The sequence below is a fragment of the Ailuropoda melanoleuca genome, chromosome 15 (genome assembly GCF_002007445.2).
Source record: "Ailuropoda melanoleuca isolate Jingjing chromosome 15, ASM200744v2, whole genome shotgun sequence".
Taxonomy (NCBI): Eukaryota; Metazoa; Chordata; class Mammalia; order Carnivora; family Ursidae; genus Ailuropoda; species Ailuropoda melanoleuca.
Window position 1 is genome coordinate 44,169,503 of NC_048232.1, and position 16,881 is coordinate 44,186,383.

A 16,881-nucleotide genomic window follows, 5' to 3' on the forward strand; every position below is an offset into this window, starting at 1 on the left:
ATAAATAAATAAATAAATAAATAAATAAATCTTTAAAAAAAAAAAAAAGGAGTGCAACCCAGAAGTCACAAACATTACTCCCACTCAGATCCCATTGCCCAGGACTTAATCATATGAATAATTGAGCTGCAAGCAAGGCTGGGAAATATATTGTCTTTCTGGGTAGCCATGTGCCAAGCTAAAGACTTCTAATACTAAGAAAGAAGAAACAAGATATTGAGGGGCAGGTAACAGCTTCTGGCCCATTTTTCCCACTGAGTCATCCAAATATCCATGTGTACTCTTCCTCCCATTCATTTATTTCCTCTTTGGGGGAAGAAACCACCAAAGTCCCAACCAGCTTCTGCAACTGGCTCAAAGTTCACAATCTCTGGGTAATTTTCAGTCCTATTTATAATGTCCATATATAATTCATCATGGTCTGGTAGCCTATAAACTAGAAGACAAGAGATCCGCCCTCCAATCTTCCTGTTATAAATTGTAGAGTAGGAATGGGGTAGCCAAAATACACATATACTTTGAATCTGTTTGAAAAAAGGAAGAATGGGAATAAAACAATAGCCTCTAGTTCATAGCAATCATCAAATCCCACAGAGCAGTAATTGCAAAGACCTCCTGCCCTGTTAGTGGAGTTAAGTTCCTAGGTTATCCCATTTGGCAGTTGGTTTTCTTGTTGCTTGGGGGCGGGGGTGGGGGTGGGGGGGGCAGTGGAGACCTCTCTCCTGAATCCTTGTCCCTTCCTCTCCTTGACCCCAGTTTTTGTCCTATGGGAGTTTTGTCTTGTCCATTTGTTTCCACAGCCACATCTGAAGTAGGCTTTGCAAAATGTGCCCTACTTAGGGCTGCTTAGTTTTCAAAAGGGACTTCTGTGTACAGGCATGGAGGCCTTTGTGCAGTAATCCAACAGCCCTTGGTTTCTTCTAGACATTTGTTTTAGTCTGAAGACTGATCTTTTACGGAAAAGTCATGGAAATAGACTCTTTCTTAAAGCCTCCAGAAAAGAACCCTGCCCTGCCAACACCCTGATTTTAGGCCAGGCAGACCCATTTCAGACTTCAGACTTCCAAAACTAGAAGATAATACATTTGTGCTGTTTTAAGCCACTAGGTTTGTGGTCATTTGTTATAGCAGCCGTAGGAAATAATACACGAGCCTTCTACCTGTTAACATAGGGAAGCTGTGATTCTGCTGAACTTAAAGAAGGATATGAGCTGGAGGGGCAAGAAGGGCATGTTGGTGATACCTGACTCTTGGTATCCTAACTCTCTGAACACACCCTCTTGGGCCATATGGAGGTATATGCAATAAAGCGAGCAGTAACAGTTTCCAACCAGGTATATAGACAGGCCCAGACTGCAGACTCTTCATCAGATCTGTCTTTTTTCTCCACTCTTCTGTCCCTGGCTTTTCAATGCCTGGCACAATTCTCTGACTTCTAATATCTGTCTCTGACCCTCACCTTCAGTCTGAAGATCCAGAATTCTCTTCTGCAGCTCTCTCAGCTCAGCAATCCATATACCTCTGTGTTTGGCATGCTCCCTTGATTCCTGTGACATTTACAATTTCAGGCAACAGACCTCCCCCACCAGCCCAGCTGGCCCTTATGACTTAGGCAAGCAGGGATTCAGGAAAGAACAATGTTGTGATTAGGGTATCATGTTATAAAAGACCTTGTATCAAACAAATCACAAATTTGACCCATTAAATATTTTTTTAAAAAATAAACAACTAGAAAAGCCTGTAACACCTAGAAATTGTAATAAGCTGCTCAAGTCTCATAAAAGAGAAATGAATGTCCTATCTGCATAGATTTTCTAAGAAGACCGACTACACTATGAAGAATATAACCAGCACATTAAATTCAACATTATTAAATCATACATTTGACTTACCCAGGGCAAATATGCTAATTATATACACATTAATAACTAATTAGACATTCAATTAATGCCTTGCTGATGACTTCCTTGTATTTATAATAACTTTGATGGAAAATCTAGGGGATCTAAATGTTATTAAAAATTAATCTGGAGAGGCATGGAATTGGTGGCCATGGCCTTTGGGCTGGGACGAACTGCGCTCTCAGTGGAGACCAGGGAGCCAAGCCAGAGCCGTGGCCAGTACAATGGGAGCAGCTGGACTGATCACTGCTGCCACAGGCTTTGCTGACCATTATATTTTGCAAGGCATGAAATATCTGGAGCCTCAAGTAAAACACGTTTTTCGAAGTCTACCAAAATCTGTCTTTAGTGGTGGCTATTACAAAGGTGGGTTTGAACCCAAAATGATGAAACAGAAGCAGCATTAATAGTAGGCATAAACCATAAATCCTACTGCCAATAAAGGGGAAATAAGAGACGCTCATCAATGACTTATGCCTTTAAATCACCTAGATAGGGTTGGATCTCCTTATCTAGCAGTCAAAATCAATGAAGCTAAAGATTTACTAGACGGTTAGGCTAAAAAATGAAGTAATTGTGTGGTGAATTTTAAATTCTTGTTAGTTTATGTATGTAAGTGCCAGCTTTCATAATAAAATGGCTCAAAGCTACACGCTTTAAAAAATTATTCTGAAATATGATTATTGTTGAAGCATCTCTGAGGGAGACTTAATATCGTGAACAACTTAAATATTGAACAAGAGAACAATAGCTAAGTTAGTTATGTACAGCCATAAAATATCATTTGATCATTCAAATTTATCTTTAGAAAAATATCTTAATAATATGAGAAATTGCTTATTTTATAGTAAATGAATAAAGCAAGATGGGAAATGATACGCAGTATCATTTCAACTTTGTAAAAATATGCATTGAGAAATAGGGTAAAGTCACACAAAGATAACATATACCCATTAGAGTAATACAAAAGGATATTTGTTGATATAAAAAGACATTTACATTAAATCCTTGGGTGAAAAGGGGGCACACATCATGACACCATTTTTTAAAACAAGTGTATATTTCTACATGTGCATCAAAATATCTGGAAAGATATACATGAAATGGTAATAGGATTATCTCTACTTATAATGCTAATTTTTACTTTCCCCTTTCTACTTTTCGGCATTGTCTACATTTTTCTATAATTATCATACAACAGTTCCGTACACCATATAAAAAAAAAAAATACACAGTTACTTCCAGTTAGGGAAAGAAGCAAAGGAAAATACTCAAAGAAAACACCCAATATGTTAATAGTAGTTGCCTCTACCCAGTGACTTTTCTTTTACCTTTTTCTTTTTTATGCACTCCAACATTACTTTAAAGAAGATATATCACTAGGTACGAATTTCCAGTTATAAGTAAGGACTAAAGACATAATGTACACGATGACTGTAGTTAACACTGCTGCATGGTATATTTGAATGCTGTTAAGAGAGTAGATCCTAAGAGCTTTTATCACAAGAAACAAATACTTCTTTTCTTTTTTTTAGTATTATATGAGATGGTGGATGCTACCTAAATTTATTGTGGTAATTATTTCACAATATATGTAAGTCTAAGTATGATGCTGTACACCTTAAACTTATACACTGTTGTATGTCAATTATATCTCAATAAAACTGGGGAAAATAAAAAAGAAGATACATTGCTGTCTTTATTTTTATTAATGATTGAGTTCTCTTCAATTTTCTCTTCTGATATTAACATCACTATGCAGCTTTTTTTTTTAGCTTCTATTTGCTTGCCACATCTTTTTGTATCCATTTATTTTTAACCTGTGAGTCTTTGTTTAGGTGTGTCTCCTATGTGATGTCAAGATCATTTTGACTCTGATAACCTAGGTCTTCTAATTGATGAGTTTTTTTGATGTATTGTGTCCTGTTGTATTTGGACATAAACTACTATCTTATTTTGTGTTTTCTATTTATACTTCTGTTTTACTTTCTTTTCTCCTTTCCTGGCTCCTGTTAGATGAGCAAAAAATTTCCATCTCCCCACCACCTTTTTGCTCCCTGATGTGAAGGCTATATACCATGTTTCTCTGATTTGGGAGGCCACCTTTAATTTTTTAAATAACATATTTAACATTTATAACAATTCAATATATTTTTTCTGACAATGTCTGAAGTTATTCAATAGTTCCTTTTTTTTTTTCCTCAAGATTTTATGTATTTACTTGAAAGAGAGAGCGTGGGAGAGAGCACAAGCGGGGTGAGGGATAAAGAGAGAAGCAGACTCCCCACTGAGCAGGGAGCCAATGAAGGGCTCAATCCTGGGACTCCAGCATCATGACCTGAGCCAAAGGCAGAAGCTTAACCAACTGAGCCACCCAGGTGCCCCTTCAATAGTTCTATCATACTCCAGCACAGAATCTTAGCACAGGCTATAGTCAGCATTCCATCTTTATCAGGCTGGTTTTTGCCCACGTTTATTGTCTCATGGCTGCAATACAATTGCCCAAACTCCATTAGGTATCAAGTGTACATTCAAAACAGAAAAAAGGAGAGGGGGAGAGAGGTTATGTCTATCCTATTTAAGAAAGCAAAAGTTTTCCCATATTCTACTGTGGAAATTTCAACTAAGTTGCATTGGCCGGAACCAAGTCATCATGCTATCCTAGCTGCAAAGGAAGTTAGGAAAACCAAGGCAATAAAGTGTTTGCCAATAGATCGGGATTCTATTCTCACTTTAGGCAAAACTTGAATATGGCTCTTAAAAAGGGAAGAAAATGCATCCCTTCTACCATGATCTGGAGCAAATAACTTTCCTCCATTGTAAAATTAGCACTTTGGATTAGATTATCTATATTGGATATTTGTAGTGATGAAAGTCTGCATCAGGATAATAATAGAAGAATAGAAAATACTTGAGAAATATTGAAAGGAAGCAGTACCTGGGTGACTCAGTCAGTTGGGCATCCTGCTCTTGATTTCGACTCAGGTCATGATCTCAGGGTTATGAAATCAAGCCCCCTGTTGGCTAGTGCTCAGCTCGGAGTCTGCTTAAGGTTCTCTCTCTCCCTCTGCTCCTCCCCCTGGTTGCACTTCTCAATAAATAAATAAATAAATAAATAAATAAATAAATAAATAAAATCTTGAAAAAAAATATTTGCAGGAAAGTTCAACAGATCTGAGATTGAATGAACCTAGGCTTTTCAACAATTTGCACTTTTTTCCTTTCTTTTTTTTTTCAACACTACCTAGTTAACACTTACAGCTCAGTTCGTTCACTTGTGTATTCAAAGATTTGTGTGGTGGGACCAGCACTGTTTTACTACCAACCTGTTTAGGATTAGGTTTCCTCTTCTGAAAGAAAGAAAGAAAGAAAGAAAGAAAGAAAGAAAGAAAGAAAGAAAGAAAGAAAGAAGGAAGGAAGAAAGAGGAAAAGCAGGGAGGGGGGACTTGGATTCATAGGTCCTTCTTAGCTCTGAAATTCGTTGACTCTTTTTAACAATTCAATTCAGCCGACATTCATTAAATACCTTATTCAACTAAGGCATTCTTCCAGATGCTATGGGAATAGAAAGATGAGAAAAATGTGTTCCTTGACCTCAAGGAATTCAGAGTGTAAGAGCTGTGATATAAGGGTTTACCATCATTATCATCACTACTACCATCATCATCACCTATGTTCATTTTTTTCAGGCCTGCTTCTTCCAAGGCCAATCTTAAGATTGTTGGAGCCTAGCACAGAGACTGTAACTTCACCCCAGGTATTTCTGTTCCTGGATCCATGTAATTGGGGTTGTTTCTTGATGAAGGGAGACAGCATATAGAAAAAGTCGTGAGTGGCAGAATTAGCTTCATTTTGGGAGGGTCTATGAAAATGAGATGGAGTTAGGGATACAGTAGCTTGCTAGTCAGAACCCAAGCTCTGCAAAAGCTTACCTAGCTAGTGAGATGAAACATTTGTTCTTGACTCAATGAAGAGGAGACATTTTTAAAAACTAGTTATGCTCACTATTGAACAATTCAATCACTGAATTGGCCATATGGAAAGCTTAACCAGAGTTGACTAATACATTTTAAATCTCATCACTTTTGAGCTTAATTTAGAACAAAGCTGGTTCTGAAGTAAGCCTGGCCTAGAAAGATGCCTTCTCCGAAGTCCCCGCTCTTCAAAAAGGTGGATTACAGCTTTTTGATACCACGGGTGAACATACGTGGGAGGCAACATTTGCTCATTTCTATACTTTCTGTAATAGATATTCTCCTTTGCTTCTCCAGATCTACTTCCCACTCTTCCCACCCTGCTCTCTGCTCCAGTGGGTGACCTTTATTGGCCATACGAAGGCTACCTGCTCCCCTCTGACTTCCAATTGGGTTCAGCCAGTGGGAGGCCCCAGCAGGAGATCTAAGGTCAAGGGAGAAGTAATATCAGGATTTATTTTCCAGGATCTCTCCACTGTATGCCTGAAGGCTCCAGCTGATTCAGGCAGCCTTCTTCAACAGCTAGAGATCTCTCTCTCTCTCGTTTTAGTAATTGTTTGCTCCCTTTATCCCTTCAGGTTTGCCCTGCAGTGCTTTGTCATCCTCTATTAGTTTCTCTTAACCCTGTCCAAACCCCCATAAATGGTTACTCCATTACATTCTACTCTGTTTCCCCGTTGAGTGTACTGTCTCTTTCCTGCCAGGTTCTGATTGACACATATTCCCAGAGATTCCAATGTAATATCTGTACTTCTAAGGATTACCAGCTTCCCCATCTCTCACACTGTACATATACTTTCTAACTTGAATTGAAGTGTGTATCTCAGGGGCTGGCGCATAATATTATGTGCTCAATAATTGCTGGCTTCTCTCCATTCCTCTATTTGAAGTAGACAGTATGATCTCTATTTTTTTCAACAGGTCCCATTGAAGTTCAATAACTCTTGCCCAAAATGGCACAGTTGAGTCTAAAAAGACAAAGCTGGGTCTCAAACCAAGATCTGTCACATTACACCTTACCATGCCATGTCTCACTACATGATAATGAAATCTTTTTTTTTTTAAGATTTTATTTATTTATTCGACAGAGATAGAGACAGCCAGCGAGCGAGGGAACACAAGCAGGGGGAGTGGGAGACGAAGAAGCAGGATCATAGCAGAGGAGCCTGATGTGGGGCTCGATCCCACAACGCTGGGATCACGCCCTGAGCCGAAGGCAGACGCTTAACCACTGTGCCACCCAGGCGCCCCGATAATGAAATCTTATTCACATTTGTATTATTCATTCCTACCTACTACAGCGGCCCCCAGGTAAGAGTTGCATTAAAATATTTGTTGGATAGTAGAATGAATAAATTCTGTCATCACTTATACATTTATTTAGTTGCTATATAAGTTGTATGGAAAAAAGTAGTAAGATTACTAATTTTGAGTCCCATTAGCTCCATAAAGAGCAGTTTTTGAGGTGCCTGGTTGGCTCAGTTGGCTAAGAATCTGGCTCTTAATCTCAGCTCAGGTCTTGATCTCAGGGTCCTGAGTTCAAGCCCGAGGTGGGGCTTCACGCTGGGCATGGAGCCTACTTTAAAAAAGAAAAAAAAAGCAGTTTTTGATATTGAAAAATACTTTCACTCATATTAATGTTATTGTATTTTGCTGAAGTCCAGCTCTTCACATGGATTTTATATTCCAATTTCATCTTCAGTGATTTCCAGAAATAAATCATTCAAAACACAAAGATGAATGCATTTTACATAGCACAAAAAAAGACCACTTGTATCAAACAATACACTTTAAAACCATGGTGAGAAATGTCTGTTTTTTTGTTTTTTGGGTTTTTTTTTAATATTTTTTTATTATATTATGTTAGTCACCATACAGTACATCCCTGGTTTTTGATGTAAAGTTCGATGATTCATTAGTTGCGTATAACACCCAGTGCACCATGCAATACGTGCCCTCCCTACCACCCATCACCAGCCTATCCCAATCCCCCACCCCCCTCCCTTCTGAAGCCGTCAGTTTGTTTCTCAGAGTCCATAGTCTCTCATGCTTCATTCCCCCTTCTGATTACCCCCCCCTTCTTTATCCCTTTCTTCTCCTACCGATCTTCCTAGTTCTTATGTTCCATAGATGAGAGAAACCATATGATAATTGTCTTTCTCTGCTTGACTTATCTCACTTAGCATTATCTCCTCCAGTGCCGTCCATGTTGCAGCAAATGTTGAGAAATCCAGTGGAAAAAAGACAGTCTCTTCAATAAATGGTGATGGGAAAATTGGACAGCTACATGCAAAAGAATGAAACTTGACCACTCTCTCACACCATACACAAAGATAACTCTAAATGGATGAAAGACCTCGACGTGAGACAGGAATCCATCAAAATCCTAGAGGAGAGCATTGGCAGCAACCTCTATGACATCAGCCACAGCAACCTTTTTCATGACACATCTCCAATGGCAAGAGAAACAAAAGATAAAATGAACTTGTGGGACCTCATCAAGATAAAAAGCTTCTGGGGCGCCTGGGTGGCACAGCGGTTAAGCGTCTGCCTTCGGCTCAGGGCGTGATCCCGGCATTATGGGATCGAGCCCCACATCGGGCTCTTCCTCTATGAGCCTGCTTCTTCCCCTCCCACTCCCCCTGCTTGTGTTCCCTCTCTCTCGCTGGCTGTCTCTATCTCTGTCGAATAAATAAATAAAATCTTTAAAAAAAAAAAAAAAGATAAAAAGCTTCTGCACAGCCAAGGAAACAGTCAAGAAAACTAAGAGGCAGCCCACGGAACGGGAGAATATATTTGCAAATGATACTACAGATAAAAGACTGGTATCCAAGATCTACAAAGAAATGTCTGTTTTTTAAACACAGTTCACACAGTGCTGCAAAAAAAGTTTATGGCAAACTACAGTGTAGCCTTCACATGTTTCTAGTTTTCAATCAGGTTTGTAACTCATTATTATCACAGGTTTCTAAATGTCAAGCTCCATCTTGAGTCCAAGGTATGGCTATACTGCATAAAAAAAATCTTAATTTTATGCTTTCTATTTTTTAAACATTTTACTTTTAATTTTTATTATTTTATTTTATTCGTAGGCTCGATGCCCAGCATGGAGCCCAACACAGGGCCTAAACTCATGACCTGAGATTAAGACCTGAGCTGAAATCAAGAGTTGGCCACTCGGGGCGCCTGGGTGGCTCAGACGTTAAGCAGCTGCCTTCGGCTCAGGTCATGATCCCAGGGTCCTGGGATCGACCCCACATCGGGCTTCCTGCTTGGCAGGAAGCCTGCTTCTCCCTCGGCAGGAAGCCTGCTTCTCCATCTCACACACCCCTTGCTTGTGTTCCCTCTCTCACAGTCTCTCTCTGTCAAATACATAAATAAAATCTTAATTAAAAAAAAAAAAAGAGCTGGCCACTCAACCAACTGAGCCACCCAAGCGCCCCCCCGCCTTTAAGTAAGCTCTATGCCCAGCGTGAGACTTGAACTCACAGTCTCAAGATCAAGAGTTCCATGCTCTACCACCTGAGCCAGCCAGGCACCTCTATGCTTTTCTATTTTTAAAAATAAAGTTGAAACTCTGTCTTGATTATAAAGTTAATAAATACATGCTGTAGCAATATTAAAAACACAGAAGTGTATAAATAAGAAACTAAAAATGCTCATAATCCCACTGTTCAAAAATGATATTAACATTTGAACATGTTTCTATGCAGCATTTTGTCTGTATGTAATTGAGATTAACTTTTTTTTTGGCCAGTAGCTGATAACCCTGGCAGTGTGTGCATGACCACGTGCTACACATTTTTTAAAGATTTTATTTATTTATTTGAGAGAGAGAGAAAGAGAGAGAGAGAGCGAGAGAGAGAGAGAGAGAGAGAGAGAATGAGCACGGGAGGGGCAGAGTGCAAAGCAGACTCCCCACTGAGCAGGGAGCCCGACGCAGGGCTTGATCCCAGGACTCTGGGATCATGACCTGAGCCGAAGGCAGACACTTAACCAGCTGAGACACCCAGACGCCCTGGCCATATGCTATAAATTTAATGTTGCAGCTCTGGACTTTGAATCTCAAGGGAATGTACAAAAAAACAACACTTAGAGTTGGTGCGAGGTGACTGCGCTTATTCAAAGGTGTGGCAGTCTAGCAATGAGCTGAGCAACCATCAATGGTGGCACTCAGTAGAGTGACAGCAATGGTCTAGCGGCACTGATGCCAGCAGTAGTCTCCCAAGCAGTTTATCTCTGCAGCATGATCCTGACTCTATTTTACCTCCCCTTTGATTTCTGCCTGTTTTCCAAAAGTGGTTCTCAAGACTTTAGTCAATTTTATGAGTTCACTGATGTCCTCACAATACATTTCCTCACTGTTTAGGTCAGTTTGAGTTTTATTTCTTTTACTTGCAGCCAAATGCATTCCAAATGATATATCAGGGTGAATACCACATATACAATGCCAATGATATGCCAGCATTAAACCATTTATCACCTATAAAGCCTGCACTTTTATATGGTATGGTTTAACAGAATTTGGTAACAGGAATTGCAGTGTTTGAAATGTGGAACTGAGGGCACCTGGCTGGCTCAGTCACAGAGCATGTGACTCTTGATCTCAGGGTCGTGAGTTCAAGCCCCATGTTGGGCATGGAGTACTTAACAAACAAAAAAATGTGGAACTGACTGACTCAAGGAGAACAGTCGAGGGTATAATGCCCCACTTTTCTGGTGTTGCAACAAGTCTTTCTTATTTAGCCATAGCAATTTGTTTAACTAATTATTTCTGGAGAATGCATATATATTCACTGGGATATGGAAAGATAATAGAACTTGTATTTTTTTTTAAAGATTTTATTTATTTATTTATTTATTCGACAGAGATAGAGACAGCCAGAAAGAGAGGGAACACAAGCAGTGGGAGTGGGAGAAGAAGAAGCAGGCTTATAGTGGAGGAGCCTGACATGGGGCTCGATCCCATAACGCCGGGATCACGCCCTGAGCCAAAGGCAGACGCTTAACCGCTGTGCCACCCAGGCGCCCCTAGAACTTGTATTTTTATATTTTTTATAAAAAAAACTGAAAAGTTAAGATTAACTAATATTTAATATAGGAATAATGTCCTTGCTCAATTCATATGTCAAATGATTTCATGTTACTAAGGTATGTGGCAGACATAAATCTAGGCTTCCTGGGGGCTGATATATTCATATTTTGGGAGCTTTCTTTAAGAAAATAACAAAAAAAATTAATACAAAATAAGGTATGAAAGCAAATTGTTATTTAGAAGAAGAAAAGAAACACAGGAATTTCAGTTTCATGTGATTTTTTCACTAAAAAAAATATAGAAAGTTGAGGGCACCTGGGTGTCTCAGTTTGTTAAGTGTCTGCCTTCAGCTCAGGTCATGATCCTGGGGTCCAGGGATTGAGCCCCATATTAGACTCCCTGCTCAGCAGGGGGTCTGTTTCTCCCTCTCCCCCTCCCCCCCCGCACATACTCTTTCTCTCTCTCCCATGCTCGCTCGCTCTCTCAAATAAATAAACAAAATCTTAAAAAAAGAATATATAGCAAGTTGATAATTTTATATGCCTCATTATGTAGTATATTCCTGCTAGTACAGAGTTCCACTTTGACTAAGCATTGATGAGAACCAAATCTTTCACTCGTAATTTTGCATGTCTCTTGAGACTAATTTTCTGAAGAATAGTATCTGATTCCATACATTTCAAATTTTGTTTCTCCTCCAGTAGCCACATACTTCTATTGCCTAGCATGGTTGGACACACTCAGATCACCATATGATCTCTGGCTTTGCATTTTCATATCGCAGAAGTTGGATGAGTTGGCATAGTGGCAGTAAAAATATTTCTGGAAAGTATTCCTATGTCAGGATGGTTAACAATAACTTATACATAAATATTTTCCATTAAATCCAAACTAAATGTAACCCCTCATTCAACTTCCACTTAGATGCAAAAATATGGCCGCTGCCTCACCAACCCCCATCCAACACAAAGGGGACAATGTATGACAAAGAGGGAAGTGGCATGGAAAGGAATAGTGGTTTTAGACAAATTATGGAAGGGGCCCAGGAAAGTGAGGGATTTTGAATCATTAACTTTTTTCACTTTTTTCACTTCCCACATAATTGCTTTTGTTGGGGGTAGTCCTGAGGAAAGAGGGGAACTTTTCTCCCCAACACAGAGGATTCTAAAGGAATTCTTTCATGCAGGCACTTAATACTCTTCACTTGCTGTGTATTATGATACATGGCAGTTTATGAGAGCCCAGTTACATGGACTTAGAGATTTTATTTTCCTGCTTTAACTAAGCTGACCATCACAAAATGCCCAAGAGTTTTAAAAAGAATCCTAAGAAACCATGGTTCAGAGCTAATACTAATAATGAAAATACAAGTGAAAGACAAGAAAGTGTCAGAGCCAACACCTACTCCTACTATGATAATACGTGTTAAATATTTATGGATTTGGATTTGCCTTCTCTAACCATCAGGCTTTTGTCTATGTGTTGTCATCCAATAGGTGGAATGTGTTAGACAAGCTTTGGGGTATCAGCTTAGCTCAGAGCAACTGTCTTTCACTGACAATTTTCCACCCTTTCCTAACTTGCAGAGCAGATTTTGTAAGCTGTGTTTTTACCCGTGACTCCATCTCCTCAGACAAACTTGATTGGACTAAAAGTAGACTCCTAAAAAATTGAGCTAAACAGTTGCTTTCTCTTTAGATTTTGTGATTGGAAACTAAGACAGATAGCCATTTTCCTGAACAGTGCTTGTTTGAACTCTGGAACTGAGGTTGCCATTGTTTCATAGACATGTGCATAGAAAAGGAGAGAAAGTTCTTCTATATAGAGAGGAAGGACATGTACAGAGAACCTTAGAACAGTATTTACCTGCTTCCAACCTCTTTGTTACTCTTAAATATTTTTATTTTATATTGTTTATATTGTTGGAGTGATGTGATTGTGGGAAGGAGGGGGTCGCAGACAAAGAATGTGGGCAGCCTCTAGAAGATGGAAAAGGCAAACAAATGTATTCACCTCTAGAGCTTCTAGAAGGAATGCAGACCTGCCAACACCTTGATTTTGGCCCAGTGAGATCCATTCTGGACTTCTCATCATTAGAACTATAAGACAATGGGGGTGCCTGGGTAGCGCAGTCGGCTCAGGGCGTGATCCCGGCGTTCCGGGATTGAGTCCCACATCGGGCTCCTCCGCTGGGAGCTGGCTTCTTCCTCTCCCACTCCCCTGCTGTGTTCCCTCTCTCGCTGACTATCTCTCTGTCAAATAAATAAATAAAATCTTTTAAAAAAATAAAAAATAAAAAGAAGAGACAATTAAAAAAAAAGAACTATAAGACAATGAATTTGTGTTGTTTCAAGCCACTACATTTCTGGTAATACCTTTTTGTTAAATTCTCTCAAGGTGCTCTGGACTTTGAATTCTGTGTAGATTTGAATAATAGAATTTCAAAACTGAGAGGGACCTTTATGCAGGACTTGAGGTAAAGGACTTGTCTAAGGTTACCTAGCTGGTCAGTTGTAAAGTCAGGATAAAAACCCAAATCTCCAATCTTTCATCTATGTACATTAATGTACATAGATGAGGTCTAACAAAAAGGATGGTATATAGAAGTACTGAATAAGTGTATAGTTTTCACTTGTTTTTATTATTATGCATTTTCTTTTGTAATCTACAATATTTCATTTCTTGAACATTACTAAGTAAGCAGGTACCTTGTAACAACATCTTATTTTTTTATTATTATTATTTTTTAGAGGGTGAGAGAGAGGGAGGGAAAGAGAGAGAGCAAGAATGAGCACAGGGGTGGGAGTGGCAGAAGGTGAAAGAGAATCTTAAGCAGGCTTCACACCCAGCCCAATACGGGACTCAATCTCATGACCCTGACACCATGACCTTAGCTGAAATCAAGAGTCCGACACTTAACGAACCGAACCGAGCCACCCAAGCACTGCCATAACATTTTAAAATCATTAAAAAGCCAGCCAGGGAGTGAGGAATTACCTGGTCAAGATGTAGAAAGAATAGGCCTATACATTTAGAGTGCTTTTGCACTTCAGATTCAAAAGAAATGGCTGAGAGGTCACCTGGATTAGGGTGATCCTATTTATTAGTGTCCCGAGATGCCCTGCAAAATATAATGAAAATCCTCTATGGAAAAAAAAATTTGTCCTAGGACTCACATTATTTCTTCAAGTATTTCAGTTATGATGTCCAACACACAAAGACAGGTAGTAAGACAACATGAGTGAGAAACAGCATAAGGAACACAACAAATAGGGGTGCCTCAGTGGCTCAGTCAGTTAAGTGTTCAACTTTTGATTTCGGCTCAGGTCATGATCTTCTGGGTTGTGAGACAGAGCCCTGTGTTGGGCTGGGCATGGAGCCTGCTTAAGATTCTGCCTCCCCTCTGCCCGCCCCGGCCCCCACCACCTCTCCTCCTCTTTCCAAAAAACAAAACAAAACAAAACAAAACAAAACAAAACCACAACAGATAACTAAAACAAAGAACCAACAATATACTCAATGGGACCCCAGATATTGGAATTGGCAGAGATCCAGATTGTGTACCAACAATGACTACTACAGTCAAAGAGATGAAAGCCAAGACTCACTGTTTTGTCAAAGAATAGAATGCTATAAAAATGAACATAACGGATTTTAAAAAGAATCAAATAGAAATTCTAAAAATTAAAATTACCAAAAAAACCCCCACCCCAAAACCAAAATTAATAGCGAAATAGATAGTTTGACATCATAGGAGAAAGAATTAGTAATCTATTTCTTTCTTTCTTTCTTTCTTTTTAACATAAGCTCTATACCCCATGTGGGGCTTGAACTCGTGAACCCAAGATCAAGAGTCGCATGCTCTACCGACTGAGCCAGCCAGGCACCCCCATTATTTTTTATTTATTTATTTTTATTTCTATTTGAGAATTAGTCACCTAGAAAATATATCAGAAAAAAAGCTATTCAAAACGAAGCATGAAGACAAAAAACAGAAGGTAAGAGAAATAGTTTATAGAAAAGATTTAACATACATTTATTTGAGTTATAGAAGGAGAGAGGAGTGAGGCAGAAGAAATATTTGAAGAGGTAAAGGCTGAGAATTTTTCAGAACTCATGAAAGGCATCAATCAAATATTCAAGAAGCCCAGTGAATCCCAAGCATCATAAAAAGAAATACACTTCCTAACATACATAGTAACAGAGCAGAAAACCAAAGTCTAAGAGAAAAAAATCTTTAAAAAGTCCAGAGGGGTGGAAAAAAAACCCTCAATGACCTTCAAAGAAAGTCACACTGACTGCTGATTTTTCATAGGCAACAGAAGTCAGAACCCTGGAATGATTTTTAAGTGTAGTAAAAGAACATAAACTGCTTCTATCATCAAATCTCCCCTCTCCTGCCTCCTTCTTTCACTTATAATGACCCTTGTGATTACTTTGGACCTACCAGGAAATAGAGGATAAGCCAAGATCCTTAATTTAATAATACCTCTGAAATCCCTTTTCCAATGTAAAGTAATATAGTCACAGATTTCGGGGGTTGGGATATGGACATCTATGACGGGCCCATCCTGCATAGAAAATCGGTATTTCCAAGAAGTAGAAAAGGACAGGGCATTTTGCATATCACCTCATTTAAACTACCACCAACCTTCAACCTAGGTAAATATTATTACCTCAAGTTTAAAGATTCTGAAACTGAACATGAGAGAGAGGTTAGGTAACTCGACTGAGGTCATCTAGCTGGTAAGCTGACTTACTAGTAATTGGTATCCACATCACCACATTGGTCTATTAAAAGACTCCAACTAAGCTTCTGCCAACATACCAACTATAACTTGATAGTCTTTGGCTTATCGTTGTGTGAAATATTTCTGTATCTTAGCAAGCATACTCTAATTTGGTGGGTTTTTAAATGGGTGAAAAAGAAAGAATGGAGTAAGATTTCCAACTGGAGAGACATCTCTGAATAAAATGCTGGTGGTAAAAGCTTTCTGTATTGATCACGTGATCCCGGTTAAATCACTTAACCTTTTATTTGGCCTTAGTTCCCTCATTTGAAAAATAGATGTTTGGAGCTAATGATACCTTTTCTAGTTCCCTTCTCGCTCAGACATTCGATGGTTCTGAGGGAGAAGCCCCTTGCCTCAAGATGCTTTTACCTTGTTGGGTGGGCTCTAGGATGGCTGCATTCAAGTTAGAGGCGTTTGAACTATTACAGAGAAAAACCAACGGCGATCTAAGGGGGAAAAAACGAAGGTCAACGAATGGGGAAAGGGGGAGATGAAAGGAGACGGTGACAGGAGATAGAGATGCAAACATTAATAGCATGCAAATAACCTAAGTAGCTTGCAAATTACTCAACATAACAATCCACGGGAATCCTGCGTTTACTAGGCAAATGAATCTGCGGGTCTCTGAGGACGCAGGGATAAGAACATTGTTTTCGCTCTCAAGGCGCTCACAGAATGCTGGGTTATACTTCGTATTTAATCATGGACATAAAACTTCCACCTCTCTAGAAGCTTTGGCTGTGAGAATTGTAAGAAAAACTGAGAAATGAAAATATTACAAAACGTTTGTGTGTGTCAGACGCAACGTGAAAACACAGTCTCTGGAAACAGCTGGGACGTCCCCCCAAACCCCAGGTCTAACCTAGACACACAAAAGAACCCGCCCCTGCCAGTAGAGACGCAAGCTTTTTCTCTGCGCCCGCGGAGCGGCGGGGCTGCAGAGGCGACCGCCGCCCCCGGCCGCCCCCGCCTCGTCCCTCGGGCCTCGGAAGTGACGCAGCGCGCCCCGCCCCCGCCGCTAGATCCGCTGCTGCTGCCGCGGCGGGCAGACCTGCAGGAGGCGGCGGCGGCCTCGGCCGAGAGAAGATGGCGGACGGTGTGGACCACATAGACATTTATGCGGATGTGGGCGAAGAGTTCAATCAGGTACGTGAGGGCCTGGGCCCACGCCGCCGAAA

At 39.8% G+C, this 16,881-nt stretch overlaps 1 protein-coding gene and 1 pseudogene across 4 annotated transcripts in view; both read left to right on the plus strand.

Annotated features, from left to right (window-relative positions):
- The first annotated feature begins 2,119 nt into the window (after positions 1-2,119).
- Positions 2,120-2,470, plus strand: LOC100484020 (annotated as a pseudogene).
- Positions 2,471-16,696: 14,226 nt separating this feature from the next.
- The window catches only part of CPSF6 (cleavage and polyadenylation specific factor 6), a 35,252-nt gene continuing 35,067 nt past the window's right edge, over positions 16,697-16,881 (plus strand). For all 4 annotated transcript variants that reach the window (XM_034644572.1, XM_011228658.3, XM_011228659.3 and 1 more), the window contains exon 1: positions 16,697-16,849. In XM_034644572.1, coding sequence (XP_034500463.1) covers positions 16,790-16,849 — 60 coding nt within the window. In that variant the 5' untranslated portion in view covers positions 16,697-16,789. The remainder of the gene's footprint in view (positions 16,850-16,881) is intronic.